Raw genomic sequence first — 17,759 nt, forward strand, 5'->3', positions numbered from 1 at the left:
TATTCTCCTTCTTTCTCTCATGTCTTTAGTACACCCCGTGCATTAGTGTCTACTTCCCAGCTTCCTCTCACTTCTTTGAGTTCTAGTAGAAAATCTGAGGTCTTTATGAGTAAATCTGAAAGGCTTGGTTCATCCTTGTTCTAGAGGGCAAGTAGTCCTCAGGCTAAATGCATCAGGTGGGATTTAGAGAATAAAAGAAGGAGTCTGGAGAATCTAAGTGCTTGTTCTTTCCACATTTATGACCACATTCTCTGTCAGAAGGGCCGTGGCAGTTGATGGGGATAAAGGTGACAGAGGCACTCACTCCCACTCTGTTGTGTGTCCAGTGATGAAAATGTACAAGCTGATGATATGGACAATTTAAGTGTGATGGGTACTACACTGAAGGTCATACAGGGATCAACGCAGGCACGAAGGAGCAATTAGGTGTTGCTGGGTCAGCAAAGCTTCAAAGAGAAGGTGACATACATCTCATTCAACTCAGGTACAGCATGACATAATTGGGGTTTGGAACCTGCCAGAATCTAGGAACCCACTGTGCTATTCTATATATGGAATTACTCAAAATCTACTCAATTTGTGCATTTATGTTTATTGTGCATTTATGTTTTAAGAGACAATATGTTGGGAAATGAAAGACCATCAGCTGGGCAGACCTTCATTACACTGCTCTCACGTTATAGTAGTTGCTTCATGCATTTTTCCCTATGGCTTTTTCTTCAAGGTACTGTTGGGGGATTTGCAGATTGATGCTCAGGAGGCTTTGAAAATCCTGTGCAGAAAAACGTGTTAGATTAGTGTTAAATAGAAAGGATTTCTTATTTACTTAGAGATGGTCAAATAACAGAATTACATATCAAAGCAGTTTTAGCTATTCATTTGATCAAAAGGAAAATGAAAAAATGTTTAAACATTATACTTTAAAACTCATGAGTAAACAAAAATACAAAAGGAGAGGGAAACCTCACTGAGGTTCAAACTTTTGCCATTAAAATGAACAGAAAATACAGGGTCCCAACTTCCAGCCAAGATGGAAGCGTAGGTAGACACACTGTGCCTCCTCGCACAACCAAAGGAAGGACAACAAATTTAAGAACAAAAACAACCAGAACTGACAGAAAATTGAACTGTATGGAAGTCCAACAACCAAGGAGTTAAAGAAGAAACATTCATTCAGCCTAGTAGGAGGGGAAGAGACAAGTAGCCTGGGTTGAGAGGATTCACATCATGGTGGCAGCTGGCAGACTGGGCAGTCCCAAATTCACATGCAGATAAACTAGGAGGAACAACTGGGGAGCAAGACAGACCACACAACCCAGGGTTCCAGCACAAGGAAATAAAGCCTCAAAGCCTCTGACTGAAAACACCTCGGGCATTGAGGCGGCAGCGGGAGAAACTCCCAGCCTCAGGAGAGTTTGTTGGAGAGACCCACAGGGTCCTAGAACGTACAAAAGCCCACTCACATGGGAATCAGTACCAGAAGGGCCCAATTTGATTGTGGGTAGCAGGGAGGTGACTGAAATCTGGCAGAGAGTGGAGCGAGCATCACTGTTCCCTCTTGGACCCCTCACCCACATACAGCACCACCACGCAGCAACCTGGGTTGCCCCACCTTGATGATAACCTAAGGCTCCGCCCCTTACCACATAATAAGCATGCTTACTACTTATTAGGCATGCCAAGACCAAAAAAAATGGCTCAAACAAAAGAACAGATCAAAGCTCCAGAAAAAATACAACTAAGTGACAAGAGATAGCCAACCTATCAGATGCACAGTTCAAAACACTGGTATCAGGATGGCTCACAGAATTCGTTGAATATGGTCAAAAATTAGAGGAAAAATGAAGGCTATGAAAGTGAAATAAAGGAAACGTACAGGGAACCAACAGTGAAGGGAAGGAAACCAGGACTCAGAGCAATAGTTTGGACTAGAAGGAAGAAAGAAATATTCAATGAGAACAGAATGAAGAAACAAGAATTTTTAAAAAATGAAGAGAGGCTTAGGAACCTCAGGATAACTTTAAGCATTCCCACATCCAAATCATAGGGGTGTCCCACATCCAAATCATAGAGGTGTCAGAAGGAGAACAAGAGCAACAAATTGAAAACTTATTTGAAAAAAATAATGAAGGAGAACTTCCCCAGTCTGGCTAAGGAAATAGACTTCCAGGAAGTCCAGGAAGCTCAGAGAGTCCCAGAGAAGTTGGACCCAAGGAGGAACACACCAAGGCACATCATCATTACATTAGCCAAGATTAAAGATAAAGAGAGAATCTTAAAAGCAGCAACAGAAAAGGAGACAGTTACCTACAAAGGAGTGCCCATAAGACTGTCAGCTGATTTCTCAAAAGAAACCTTGCAGGCAAGCAGGGGCTGGCAAGAAGTATTCCAAGTCATGAAAGGCAAGGACCTACATCCAGGATTCCTCTATCCAGCAAAGCTATCATTTAGAATGGAAGGGCAGATAAAGTGCTTTTCAGATAAGGTCAAGTTAAAGGAATTCATCATCACCCAACCATTATTATATGAAATGTTAAAGGGACTTATCTAAGAAAAAGAAGATAAAAAACATAAAGAGTAAAATGACAACAAACTCACAGCTATTAACAACTGAACCTAAACAAAAACAAACTAAGCAAACTATAACAGGAACTGAATCACAGAAATGGAGATCACATGGAGGGTAATCAGCAGGGAAGTGGGAGGGGGAGAGAGGGGGAAAAGGTATAGAGAATAAGTAGCATAAATGGTAGGTAGAAAATAGACAGGGGAGGGTAAGAATAGTATGAGAAATGTAGAAGCCAAAGAACTTATATGTATGACCCAGGAACATAAACGAAAGGGCGGTGGGTGGGGGAGCGATGGGGGTGGGAGGCAGTGTGCAGGGAGGAGGAGAATAAAGCGGGGGGGGGGGGGGAAATGGGAAAACTGTAATAGCATAATCAATAAAATATATTTAAAAAATAAAATGAACAGAAAATATAAACAAACATCACCATGAACTAGATTCAAGGGTCTCCATTAACAAAATAAGGAATATTGTTAATCTCTAGTATTACAGAATTTTTTAGGCCCTTGACAACTGGGATCTGGATAGCCAAATAAGGTGAAACAGCTGTACCGTATATGATTTGAGTAAGAAAGTGGTTTAGGGGTGTATTTTCCCCCAGATGTATTCATCTCCCCCTTTGAAAGTTGTTACACATGAAAAGTTAGTGAATTAAAAATTCATTAATCCCCTGTTAAAATGGCTGAAGGTAGAAGTGCAGCATTTCGTTGTCTGTCAACTCAACAAATATTTTTAAAACAAGATTAATTTTTTATAAGTTGTGAATCTATGTGTTATTTTATTGTAAAAGAAAACATCATATTCTCTATTTTTTTTTTATTTTGGAGATCCCATCACATAGTTTTTTGTAACTCCACATACTGCCTTAAAATAATAGATTTTAAAATGACTGCTAGTGATTTTCAGGCATTTATCCAAATATTTCCTACTATTTCTAAAATACATAGAAAAGAGCCCTGGCTGGTATAGCTCAGTGGATTGAGTGCAGGCCTGTAAATCAAAAGGTCACTGGTTCAATTCTCAGTCAGGACACACGCCTCAGTTGTGGGCCAGGTCCCCAGTAGGGTGTGTGTACAAAGCATCCACACATTGATATTTCTCTCCCTCTCTTTCTCCTTTCCTTCCCCTCTCTCTACAAATAAACAAATAAAATCTTTTAAAAAATAAAATGCATAGAAAAGTGATATGCCTGCTTTCTTAAAGGATTTCCAAGGGATTATATCATTCAAGTAAAGTGATCCTGAACTGAGTCTGGTTGTCAGTTTCATTAAGAAGAAAGTAGCTCATCTTGGTACAAATATCCTTCAGTGAGGCTCTAATGCTGTAACACTGATGGTGGTGCTTGCTTGGAAGGAGCACCCAGAGGAAGGGAAGTGGGGAAGCGGGGAAGCTTTCCGACTACGGCTGGAGATATTCCAAGAATTTTAGAGTTAGTGGTGGCAGGTTTTTTCTTTTTAAAGGCTTCTTTGTGGGCTTACAACTTTTCTTGAGTGGGCCTTGCATTAGTGACAGTTTTAGCAAACTACTATTACTCTGCCCAGAGTATGGCAACACTGTATTCTCCACCTCACATTGCTTATTTTATTCCACATATACTATGCTCACATAGTTAATAACCATATACTTATAGTTCCTTATAATTTAGCAGCAACTTCTTTTCTCTCAAAAGTAAGACATTTTTGAAATGATGTATTGACTAGAAAGTAATGTGTCATGTCAAGGATGTATCTGGGGTTGGGTGGCTCACATACCATGAAGGGAGTTTTGAAGATATAGAAACCCTTGTTGACATTTTGGGCTGTCAGCTTGGTGAACTGCTAAAATGAAGAATGGTAGTTTCATTCTTCAACAGAAATGTGATGTGAGCTAGAAAAATAGTTGAGAATTAGGTGATCAAGACTTAATTGGATGGTTAAAGAGCAGCAGACACTTGAAGACATTTTGTTGAAGTCATTCATATAATATTCTGGATCATAAATTAATTCTACGTGGATGGCATTCTTCTAGTTTACCAAAATTATGTAATTGTAGGTAGTAAAATGATGTGATCTGAGCAACAGGTAATGGGACCGACGCTGATGGCCTGTCACAGAACATGAGGACTTCTGTGTGCAGGGGAGGGCTTGGAAGCTCACACTATCTCAGAGTGCTTCTGTTAGCCAAGAGTCATGGGAATTTGCCTGCCCTATTGGTTATGTTTGAGTTTGAATTGGTTATACATGGGTTCTGTGGAAGATTTTAATGTCTTTCTTTGTTGAGAAGAATCTTTGCATAAAAGTGCTTTTGGAGAATATTTGCAATGAAGTTGGCAATCATTTAGGGAACTGGTATAGAGATTGTTCTAGACACAGAGACAAGGGAGAGCTACTAGAGGAAAGGGGGCAAATGCATATGATTGGCAAAACAAATAGCGCAGCCCTGGCTGGTGTGGCTCCGTGGATTGAATGCTGAAAGGTCACTAGTTCAGTTTCCTGTTGGGGCACATGCCTGCATTGTGGGCCAGGTCCCCAGTTGAGGACATGCGAGTGGCAACCAATTGATGTTTCTCCTGCACATCGATGTTTCTTTCCCTCTCTTTCTCCCTCCCTCCCCTCTCTCTGAAAATAAATAAATGAAATCTTTTTAAAAAATGGAATAACTCAGGAAATGGGGAAATGAGCTGATCTCATTAGTCCTGCATCCCACAAGGCAAACCCCAAGATGGTGGTGCCAGGCAGGAAGGGGAGACAACCACACCACTTTCTTTCCTGGCAAAGTACATGAAGTGCAGCTCAGATCATAAGTGACCAAATCAATTCCACACTACTCTGTGGAGAATTAAGGCACTGGAGATAAGGGAAGTGATGCAGAGAGCAAAGGTGGTGAATGGGATAAAAGCGAAAAGCTTACTGCAGTGCTTCCAACCTTTCCTTCATTGTGGTACACAGAGAAAATAATATTTTTATAGCAAATGGGCAGCTCTTGGCAGAAGATGACCAGCTTGGAAGCTCCAGCCTTTCCTGGCCCTATTCAGCCACCCAAGAGCTGAGGAGGTCAGAGGCTCAGGCACATACCTGTAACCCCTTCATTCATATGGATTGGGGAAACTCCGGTCTGGTGAACATCATGAATACACACTGACAATATGGTCATGGAGCCCTTTGCATCTGATGGAAGTTATGGGCCCCTCTCCCCAGAAAGACCATTATGTACATACACAGAGAATTTTGCTCACAGTTTCAAGAGATTCTTGGAAATGCTCAAGTCTATTTCAGGACCTCTGGATAAGAACTCTTGCTTTAGATAATTAATCAAAGAAATGATGTTGATGAGGAAATGAAAAGAGAGTCATATGGATAAATTCAGCAAATCATATAAAAAACTTATCTAGCCCTGCCTGGTGTGGCTCCGTGGATTGAGTGCTGGCCTGTGAACTGAAAGGTTACCGGTTCGATTCCCAGTCAGGGTCCATGCGTGGGTTGCGGGCCAGGTCCCACGTTGGTGGCATGCAAGAGGCAACTGATCAATGTATCTCTCACACATTAATGTTTCTCTCCCTCACTTCCCTCTCCATTCCCCTCTCTCTAAAAATAAATAAATAAAATCTTCTAAAAAACCTGTCTAAAGAAAGATAGAATTACAGACTCTTTGTGTTTTAAAAGGCCTTTCTATAAAGCTCTGGCTTTGGAAATGGTTCAAAGGCTGGGGACACCAAGCAGAAAATATCCAGGCCAGGTAATTAGATTCAAACAATTGAGCACATTGCAGTGGCTGAGCAGATTGCTTAGCTCCACATTGTCTAATTGTTAAAGGTATTAGTGTTAACTTGCTCAGGATGATTAATTGGTAAATGGTCAGTTAGTTCAGTGGTGCAATTTAATTTCTGAATCCCTTTCTTTCAAACATTTTTCAAATGGAATCTTCTTTAATTTTCTCAGTATGCATGGTGGAATGGAGAGGGTGTTATGGGATGCCCTCGCAAGGACTCCCAAATTTGACAGGGGCTGTTGGGCATTTTGCCCCCAGGGCTTGCTACTTGGTTCATAGTCATTTATACTGATTGACTCAGCTTTGCTTGCCCAAATAAGCACACGTGTACTCTCAAACCACCTAGAGTGCTACGATGACAGGTACTCAAAACAAGACATGTATGGCTAAATGCCTTAGCAATTATTTCTGAAACAAAATAAAAACTAGATCTGAAAAGACTAAATGGCAAGTAAGGGATGGAGCATCATCAGTGTTACCTTAAATAGTGTATGACTTCTGTTAGTTTAATCTCAGGTCTCAAATCATGTGAAAGTTGTGTCTTTGCAAAATACAGCCTGGAGGGAAATTTTACCAGTGTTGTGCTCTGGTGAGTTAATATGCATTTAAACAGTTTTGTAACAGATTATTTACCAACAGGAACAGAATGCCTTGGCAAGTGATGCCTTTGAGAGAGCCATTCTGTTGTACTAGCTTATTACATATTTCAAAATAATTTCCAAATACCTCATAATTCTTATAGGTTCTCTCAAACTCTTCCCTCTACTGGTGGAAGCAAAGAACTGACAAGTAGGTGAGATTATGTTGCCCTCTGGTGTTGGCAACCCAAAAGAAAGTGCTAGAACTCAGGAAGGGGTAAGAAGTGGAAGGAAGTAAAAAAGAAGACACTTCATACCAGCAGATGCAGGATGGAGAGATGGAAAGGGAAGGAGTGGAGAGGGAAGAAGGGAAATGAGCCTGGCATCCTATACTCATTGGGTCCTCTCCTCGTTGGTGAATGATGGGATTCCAACTCCCCATCTAGCTGAGGAGGAGAGTGACAGCACCAGGGCTATCTGCCTGATACACCTGGAGCTTCTGTGATCTGTGATGGGGAAGAGTAGGTTCATGATGGAGAGATAGGGTTGGCCCTTCTCTTTGGGGAACCAATTGGCAAAAGTAATGGCCAATCATCAGTATTGCAGATTTCCATCTGAGTGCCCACCTCTTCCTCAAGATGGACACTGAGATTTCCATTGCTTTTAGGAACATCTACCAATGCTCCCACATGGGGGCAGGGTCTTACTGTCTAGTTCTTCAGTATATGCCTGGGCATGAGGGAGAAAAGAAAACCAGTAGAATAATTTTCAAAGATAGCTAATTCATAAATTTGTAAGTTATTTTAATTTATTTAATAATTATGCAGTTGAAACAGAAGTAGCATAATAGTAGTTTCCCTAAACTCTATTATATAGGCAAGGCAATACATTTGGGGATTGGGTCAGGACCCCTACTAGGTACTTCCTGTTTGTATCCCTAGGTGTTTTCCCCAGAGGTGAGACCAGCTTTGGTTAATGCAAATGAATACCTAAGGTTAGCTTTTTAAACAAATCTGTGAAAGGACGCTCTGAACCCTATGTAGTGGGTGGGATCCCACCCATTTTACCTAGTGCCTTCCAGGTGGTCTATGCCTTTGAACTTCAGGTCTTTGAATATCCATCCGCCTTGACCCACTTCCTCTGCATTTGCTCACTCAGAGGAAATGGCTGAGTTTATTCTATTCTAGCACTGTCTTTGCCTATAACCTTAGTGATCTTTTCAAGAAAAAGATTTGGTGAGATTCACTGTATTCAGACTAGGTTGTTTCTTAAGAAATTGTTTTGTTTTGGCTTCATCTTTATTTGTCAAAACATTAGCTATACAACTATGGATCAAACATTTTGCTAAATCTTTCTCCTCCTCGTCCTTCCCTGTCTTTCTTTGTAAGTCAAAGCTATTTTGTATTACCCAAGCAACAAAACGACTTACAAAATGAAAGAGAGAGACTATCTATTCTAAGGGTTAGAAGTCAATAAACAATATTTATGTGTGCCCGGCTGATGTTGACTTTTGGAGAGCGTTCACTTGTAAACCAAAAGCTGGGGGAAATGAAAAATGAAAAGCCAGCCTTCGGGGTTCTAATTTTGAGTATATGTCTTCTTAGGAAAAAAAATTTTCTTTTTGTTTCAGATTCTGCATTTGTCAATCACAGTTATTAACTCAGACCCCTCTATCAGTAATGTGTGGAATTGTAGTTGATTTTCATAAGGCTGATTCTCAGAATTGGGGCTTGAAAGTTGGTCAGGGAGAGAGGCTAGGAGTGTCAGTGTAAACCCTTAAAAGGCAAAGCTGCTAGTTCTTGAGGCAGGAGCCTGGGCAGGTGGGCTCTGAAATGTGAACTCTTCCTAGGCCTCATCTTTTCCTTTATCTTCCTTTCTCTTTCAAATAATAATGCCCTGGTGAAGAAAAATATTTTTTAAAATTAAAAAACAGCAGATGATTATATATGCTTGTCTCATTCTCCTGCTGGTGTCCTCCACCTCACAGGGCCCTAACTGCTGTCCAGTGTTGGGTGTGCAGGAGATTTAGGGCTGTGGGGGTTGCATCATAAACCCTCTTGCACCCTGGATGATGAATCAGTAGTAAGCTTTGCTCTGTAATATTTGTAAGAAAAATACAATGTTTGCACAATAAAGCTCTCCAGATTTTTAAGCCGTAGGAGTGAAGCCAGTTTACAATCAATGATAACAGGTTTCCCTTGCTGCCATTACCACAAATAGTATCTTATTTCAGCAAAATGGTGGCAGCCAGCAGGAGGTCTAACAATGCAGATTTTAAGCAGAAAATTTAATTTTATATACAATTCACAGTTGCTCATGGTGAGAAGTGTTTCTCACCGCATGAACTTTCAGGACTCAGCCCTGAGCAAAAGGAATTTCAATTTATGTAACGCCTTTCTCAGCAAACAATGCCCCGAAGCACTTCCTAGTAATATATGGCTTAAAATTACACAGGATATTTATTTGGAGCAATTAAAGGAAGCGGCTGCATTCCACACAAATCTGTTTTTAATGTAGACATTATATCGGCCAAGAATTGAATGCAGAGTCTTTCTCCCCCAGAGCACGGCTGCACTGTGCTCTCTCTGCCCAGATTTTCTCCCTTGTAAGGCAACCTTCCACTTGGGCTCATTTTGTTTCCCAGTGGACTTGCGTACTCTGGGAAGAGAAGCCTACTGTGGCAATGTTGACAGAGCCTTCACATGAAGGCTGGGTCTGGAGGATTTGACTAGCAGACTGGGCCCAGAAAGAGTGGTGGGTTCAGGGAGGAAAAGAGGGCCACAGGCAATCCCATAGATAACTGATTAGCCAGCCTCTGGTAATTTGCTATACTTGAGACTGGGCTGGGTCCAAAGGGTACAAGACAGCTTTCCCTGGTTGGGGGAAGTAGGACATGCTCCTTTGTGTGATGGTAGGTGTGTATCACACACATTCTTGGTAAGAGCAGGTCAAGTAGCATCAGAAGGAGGAGGCTGAGTGACAGGGGGAAGACAGTCAGAGACAGTAGGAGAGTCAGAGGGGGAGACTGAGGCAGAGGGAAAAGGCCAAGGCTAAGCTTCTCAGGGAAAAACCTCACTTAAAGAGTGGACAGGGACACATATCTGAGATGTACACACTGAGGTCCAGTTGGGAGGAGGTAATGAGAGTGGCTCCAGAGAGAGAGATAAGTCAGCCCTGAATTAAGAGGAGCTGGAGAAGGCAGACAGGAGGGTCCTATCCATTGGATCTCACCCCTGGTCCTTGCCAGAAGGCACCTCTTCACTTATGGGAGTAAAGCACCTCTCTCAATGCCCTTTCCCTTCATTTCCCAATAGGGTCTGTGGTGGAGTCCCAACATGAACCATGGATCCCCTCACTCCCTGACCTTCAACTTTCCCACCCCTGCTGGTCTTCACCTCTTCCCAGCTGTCCAAGTTCATGTGACCTTGAGTTCATCAACAGTTAAGGTTGAGTGGGGAGCAACAGTGACTTAAACAGGAGTAACCCTGCCCTGTTTTATGTTATACCAGGACCCTGGGGGTAAGGTTATGAAGTGCTGTGTCTGGCTGGTAGGAGAGAGAGCTGTGCTTAGGAATAATGGCATCTACCATTTATTGAGAACCTACTCCAGTGGAGTCCAATTATGACATCACAGTTAATCTGCCACAATCAGAAAGGGAGGTCCTGTTTATCTAGAAGGAATTGGAGGCTAAGAGAGTGTTAAGTAACTTGCATAGCTGAGGTCCCAGGGTCAGCTAGTAGCCATGGACCCTCAAGGGAGGGCAAAGTAAAAGCTACTGCACTATGTTCTGTCAGGAGTGAGGGCTGGTAGGGCATTTTGAGAGCCGAGCTTCAGTCATGGGAGAAAGGCAGTCCCACAGTGGCTCTGGCCGCAGGGGGCTGGGAAAAACAACTCTGAGGTCCAGAAGGTAAGATTTAGGCCAGAGACACCAACAGGCTCTGGTTAGCAGTCACTGCCTAGGACCCTGTTTGCAAAGTAATTCTGAGTCTTAATTTAGATTCAGTTAGAAAGGATACTGAAGATAATTAGCAATCTGTCCTGAACCAGGGAGGAAAACTAGCAGTTGTTAGAATGAATTTGCAATCCTCTTTTTGGTGGCTTTAAGAATTTTTTCTTCTGGCCAGTTGCTCATTATGTCACACAAACAGATAGGGATATAACCTGTCTTCCCTTATTAACTAACCTGAGTCCATAGCTTTGGATTTGCATTTAGTTACAAGTCCTATCAGTGAATAAGAATCAAGGATGCACCAAGAGAAAGCCAAACAGAGAGTTCTTAATGATAGTTTAAAATTCAGAGAACAGAGGAAAGATTTCTTTATTTCATGTTTATTTATATTTGGTACTTAGTACGGGTTTGGCACTATCCTGAGTGTATTAGAAGATATTAACTCATTTACTCTTCATAAAAACCTAATGAGATAGGTCCTAGTATTATATGCATTTTTATAAGTGGGACAATGAAACTCAGAGAGGCTAAGCAACTTTCCCAAGGTCACCCAGCTTTGTGAACTCAAGCAATCTGATGCAATGTCCACATAATTAAATCGGTGTGAGCTGCCTCTCTATTGTTTATAGAGTTCTGTTTTGCTTTCCATGTGCATTCTGTGCCTCATGTTTGTTTTCCAGGCCAGACTGTGAACTTTAAAGGTAGGAATTATGTTGTACTATGACACATGAGAAGAGCCGAAACATGAATACTCACTATTAGTGGTATGATTTTAGGAATCATTTGCATTTGTATTTGAGTCATTTTTCTATTTGTGTGTCTGGCTCTTCTACTAGAGTGAACTTCTAGGAGTGGGAGTGAATTACATATTTCTGTATCCTCAGCATCTAACATAAACGTAGAGGAGAACATCTCTCATTTGTTCATTAATTCATTAACTGACTCATTTAACAAAATTTATTAAGGACAAGTATCATGCTAGATGCCAGAAATGAACAAAGTAGATAAACTTCCTATCCCTGTGGTTGAATTCCAATCTCACAAAAATAGATATAGAAAAACGATGTTGACATTCCTTAAATTTCATTCATATCTATTTTACAAAAAATATTGAATACCAGATTATTAATTCCCTTCTTGCCATACTGAGTGATGAAATAAAGTTGCAATTCCTATTTTACTTACCAAGGACATTGGTTGCCCATATTAGTGAAATCAAATATTTAAAGTTAAGAGAAAGCCCTTTTGGTACAGAACTGATGGAGGGGTTATTAGGCTCTCACAACACAACATAGGGCTGCTCCATCCCCTTTTGTTATATGAAAAGTTTCAAGCATTATTAAGTGGTGACAGATAGTACACTTGGTTTCTGGTATTTCTTTGAAGGTTTGCCTGTAGCATGGTGCTTGGAAGCAGGAATGAGTCCACAAAAGGCCAGGGAGCCACCCTCCTCAAAATCACCCTTCACACCACCTCCAGGTGTGTAAACAGAGCAGAAGGGTCCCTCTGCCCTGGAAGAAGGAATTTTGAGATCTGACACCTGGAGTGGAGTATTTTGCATGATCTCTTTTTCTACCACAGAGGCAGTATCTCAAAAATTCCCTCAACTGTTTTCTGATTCTCGGAGGCTGCTAACTGCATCAGAAATCCCTCCTTAAAGAGAAGGAAAAGGCTTTTTTCAAGAACCCAATGGGTGTGGGTGGCAGAGTGGGACTGGAACTCAGGTCACTGTCTTGTGAATCCTGGGCACATTCCACTACCCCACACAGCTGGGCCTGTCCCCACAGTGTGGAAGAGTGCCCACAGTGCCCATGTCAGAATGAGGCCTTTGGCAGCCTGTGCCTTTCCAGGTAGCAGGATGTTTGAGTTCATATAAAAAGTACCTGTTCGGGCCCCTCTCTTCAGGGTCTTTTTGGTGTAATTAATCCGATAGTGATCAGAAGCAGGGTTTCAACAGATTTTTATTTGTAATTAGCTCCACCCTGACTTACAACTATTTGACATTTATTTATTTTTACAGAGATAGGAAGGGAAGGAAGGAGAGAGGGAGAGAAACATGTATCAGTTGCCTCTTGTACATGCCCTGACCAGGGACTGAAACCACAGCCCAGGCATGTGCCCTGACTGGGAATCAAACTGGCGATCATTCACTTTCCAGGATGAGGCCCAACCAGATGAGCCACACCTGTCAAGGATGACATACATTTAATGAAAAATTTGGAAGTACAAAAGTGTAAAAGGAAACCCCCCCACCTAAAAATCGTCCATAGTCTTGTCATCCAAATGCAGTAATTGGTATCTTTTGGACATATTTTCTTCTGATGTTATTCCTTTTTAACATGGTTGTAATCACATTGTAATAATAGCAGCAGCTAACACTTGTTGAGGGCCTACTATGTGACAGGTACTGTTCTTTATATGTATTAAACTCATTAATTTTCATAACAATCCTATGAGGTAGGTAATATTATTACCCTATTTCACAGATAACAAAACTGAGATATAGGGAGGCTAGTACCTTACCCAAGGTTACTCAACAAATAAGGCAGTCTAGCTGCAGACTCTACATATGCAGCTTGCTATCTGTTTTTAAACTTAACTTTATATTAAATGCATTTGCACATTTTCTTTAGAAAAATAAGCTTTAATGGATGCCTCAATATTCCATCAAGTAAATTTCCCATGGTTTACTAAACCTACCTCTCTAATTTAAATGATGCAATTGCTTCCCAGGCTCATGTGGCTCAGTGGATTGGGCACTGGTCTGCCAACTGAAAGGTCGCTGGTTCAACTCCTAGTCAGGGTACATGCCTTGATTGCAGGGCCAGGTCCCTGGTTGGGGGCGTGCGAGAAGCAACTGAGTGATGTAGATCAATGTATTTCTCACACATTGCTGCTTCTCTCTCTCTCTCTCTTCCTCCCTCCCTTCCCCTCTCTCTAAAAGTAAATAAATAAAGTCTTTAAAAATAAATGATGCAATTGCCAGTTAAGTAGTATTTTGTATGAGGTTTTCTCTATATCTAGGGTCACAGAATTTCCTTAGGATAAATTCCTAGGTCTAGATTTAAAAGGTATAAGAAAGTGACAATAAGTCTGTTGATACACATTGCCAAATATTTTTTAAGAGGATTGCACCTGGCCACACTGCCACTGGCTCTTGGAGGTTTGGAATTCAGAAATGATTAATAAATTTAATAATTTAATGATTAATAAAAAACTTATATTACTGTTTTCAGCAGTTCTCCTTGCCAATAAATTTTTATTAAGATTGTATTTATTTATTTTTAGGGAGAGGGGAAAGGAGGGAGAAAGAGAGGGAGAGAAACATCAATGTGTGGTTGCCTCTCGTGCACCCACTACTGGGGACATGGCCGACAACCCAGGCATGTGCCCTGACTGGGAATTGAACCAGCGACCTTTTGGTTCATAGGTCGGCACTGAATCCACTGAGCCACACTAGCCAGGGCATTGTCATTAAATTTTTTATTTTTTGATTTTAGAGAGAGAAAGGGAGAGAGATAAAATTGATTTGTTGTTTCACTTATTCATGCATTCATTGGTTGATTCTTTTAAATTTTATTTATTTATTTATTATTTATTTTCCTCACCCAAAGATATGTTTATTGATTCTAGAGAGAGGAAGGGGTGGGGGACAGAAACATCTATGTGAGAGAGAAATATCAATCAACTGCCTTCATATGTGCCATGACTCGGGATCGAACCCACAACCTTTTGGTGTACAGGGATGACTCTCCAACCAACTGAGAAACCTGGCGAGGGCTCATTGATTGACTCTTGTATGTGCCCTCAGGGATGGAACCCATAACCAAGGCATTGGGGACAACGCTCCAACCAACTAAGCTACCCATCCAGGGCAAAAATGTTAAACTTTTTGTAAACATTCTTTTTTATGGCTGCATAAGAATCTACCTCTAGGATACTTTTAGATTCCTTTCTTTTTGTTCCTTTGTTTCATTTCAGACCTGGAGCTAGATTCTTGGTTAATTTGCATGTTTGTTGTGAGGACAATTAAGAATAATTAGAACAGAGTTGGGGAAAGGGGAGAGAGCCAGAATAAGAAAGCCCTCAACTGCCCATCCTGCTTTCACTTCCGATGGAACTACTGGAACTTGGGGCACCTCCAGAGTTACCCTCTTATCCCATCACTAACACAGTAACGTCATTTATCACAAGCACATAATAGAAGCTTAATAAACATCTGCTGAAGGAGTGAATGAGTGAATGTATTCTGTATAGATCTGTCATGTGGTAACCTACCACTGATAGTAACTCTACAGCTTTAATCATTGCATCTCAGTCCCTAGGTTAAAAAAAAAAAAGTTCGCATCTTTGATCCCAGGTCCAGGCCTTATTAGGATCCTAGAGGAGTGGCTAACCAGAGATCTTTTGCCCAAGGCAAATAATTGAGATCAAACCTTCCTGGATCTCTCAGGGGAGGTCCTGGTCTGAGAGGACCAGGTCCTCAAGTCAAAAGGACTGGAGTTTTCTCTTTCCCATGGTGACCTGCAAGCATGTCATTACTGATGGAGAGAGGGGAGAGGGAGGCAGACTGGGGGGGGGGCAGAAAAGGTGAGGGAGGTGCTGTTTTGCTATTCTTAGTGGAGGTGGGGTGAGGATAAGTATTTACAAAGATGGCTCAGGGGCTACTGAGCCACCAGCCAAGGTTTCTTACTAGAAGGAGCCTTTGCTCATCCTGATGGCCTCTCTGGCACTCTTGAAGCCATCAGAGATGATGGCTAAGGTCACTCCTGTCTTCCTGAGACCCTGGGATTCACTCAGATGAGTTGTTATTTGACTAACATCCATTTTCCTCCATTATTTAAAAATTAAATTTATTGGGGTAAATTGGTTATAAGGTTATGTAGGTTTCAAGTGTGCAATTCTGATACATCATCTGTACATTGCATAGTGTGCCCACCACCCAAAGTCAAACCTTCTCCCATCACCATATATTTGATCTTTGCCTCCATTTTTATAAAAACCGTACAATGTAAAGCTTTGCAGTTCAGGTGTTTTGAGTTCTTGAGATGACACTGGGGCAAATATTGTTTTCTGCCTACATATTTTAAAGATATATAAGAAAAATAAATTCACAGAATATTAGTCATGATACATGATGATACTGCTGAAGAAGTCAAACTTTTCAGTGAAGTTTATAGGAAGACAGCCATCCATACAAATGTACCTTATTTTAAAAATTAAATGCAAAACAATTTCAAGGCTATGGCTATTCCAATATTTTCTGTAATCATTCAGGGATGTGAATGTGTATAAAATTAGAAAGCATGTCATGTGGGAGGAATCAATCAACTATTTTACAATTCATGTGGCTCAAATGTAATTATGGGAATTTATTTGTTTTAAATAAGTTTGCTGTTTAAAATTTAGCATGACCATGAGTTCCCAAATCTTGTTATAGTTTCATACCTTAGACTTCTTTCTTCCTTTTTTTAAAAAAAATTATTTATTTTTAGAGAGAGGGGAAGGGTTGGAGAAAGAGAGGGAGAGAAACATCCATCAGTTGCCTCTTGCACGCGCCCCGAGTTGGGGACCTGGGTGGCCAACCCAGGCATGTGCTCTGACTGGGAATTGAAGCAGTGACCTTTCAGTTCACAGGCTGGCTGGCACTCAATCCAATGAGCCACATCAGCCAGGGCAGACTGCTACACTTAAAAGCCACACTTAATCTTTCAGGGGTTTGTTTGGTTGTTTCACTTTTTAACTGCAAAATGATGGGTCAGACTAGAGCCTTATTTAATGAGTCTCGGTGAGGCCCAGACATTGGTGTTTACTTAACACACAGGTAATTCTAATATGCAGCCAAGGTCCAGAACCATTGGCCCAGATGATCTCTCAAGTCATTCTTTGGCACCCAAATGGTGATTTCTATTACTTTAAAATTTAAATCAAAGTAAATAAGAAAATCAGATTCACCTAAATCTGATTTTGCTCTAAAACATCTTCCTAAAATCAGAGACCTTAGAAATCCTAAAATGAAACTTACTTCATAAGTGACGCAACGCCCATGAAATATTTTAGGCAGATCTTGTGAATTTGGAAATTTTATGTTTCAGTATTCCTGAGTTGTTTTTTTTTTAAAGATTTTATTTGTATATTTTTAGAGAGAGGGGAAAGGAGGGAGAAGGAGGGAAACATCAATGTGTGGTTGCCTCTCACATGCCCCCTTACTGGGGGTCTGGCCTGCAACCCAGTCATGTGCCCTGACTGGGACTTGAATCGGTGATCCCTTTGTTTGTGGGCTGGCACTCAATCCACTGAGCCACATGAGCCAGGGCTCCTAACTGAGTTTTAAGTGAATTACTAAAAAAGTATTTTTCACCTTTGAGAGTCAAGATGTGGTGAAAGTTTTTTATTTCCAGATGGAGATCAAAATAATCAAATGAAAATGTTTATGGATGAAGATAGATAAGAAATGAAAATAATGAATTTTTGCTGTTAGCTTGGGATGACAACTCCTTGTGCGTGTACGTGTGTATGTTCAGCCTCTGCTGGGGTCCAGGAGCAGCGGTTGATGGTGAGGGAGGCACACATCATAGAAACTATAAGGGAGATAGCGGCAGACTTCAGCCCCAAGGCCAGCGTGCTACTGTTTTCAAGGCAATGTCTATCTAGGAGCCCCTTTTCTCGAAGACTATGTCACCTTCAACTTTTAAAAAATGTAATTAAAACTTTCATTGTTATGAAACCTAGGTTCCACACTAAGGACTCAAGTGACTATGTCCCATGTCTACTCAGTAAGAATATCTGTGGCAAAGGGATGCTGAGGTTTGTAACCTCTCCATGAATAAATCTGAAAACAGAAAGATGCACGTTTGGTAGTCAGATTAGAAATACAAGTGAAAGAAGTAACATTACTATCAGAAATGTGCATTT

General features: G+C 41.1%; 1 protein-coding gene across 1 annotated transcript in view; it reads right to left on the reverse strand.

Moving 5' to 3' along the window:
• Window positions 1-585: 585 nt before the first annotated feature.
• Window positions 586-17,759, reverse strand: part of CLYBL (citramalyl-CoA lyase) — a 327,539-nt gene continuing 310,365 nt past the window's right edge. The window contains exon 8 of the mRNA XM_024578802.3: window positions 586-772. Within this exon, the coding sequence (XP_024434570.2) occupies window positions 692-772 (81 nt within the window). The 3' untranslated portion in view covers window positions 586-691. The remainder of the gene's footprint in view (window positions 773-17,759) is intronic.

This window comes from Desmodus rotundus, chromosome 13 (genome assembly GCF_022682495.2).
Source record: "Desmodus rotundus isolate HL8 chromosome 13, HLdesRot8A.1, whole genome shotgun sequence".
Classification (NCBI taxonomy): domain Eukaryota; kingdom Metazoa; phylum Chordata; class Mammalia; order Chiroptera; family Phyllostomidae; genus Desmodus; species Desmodus rotundus.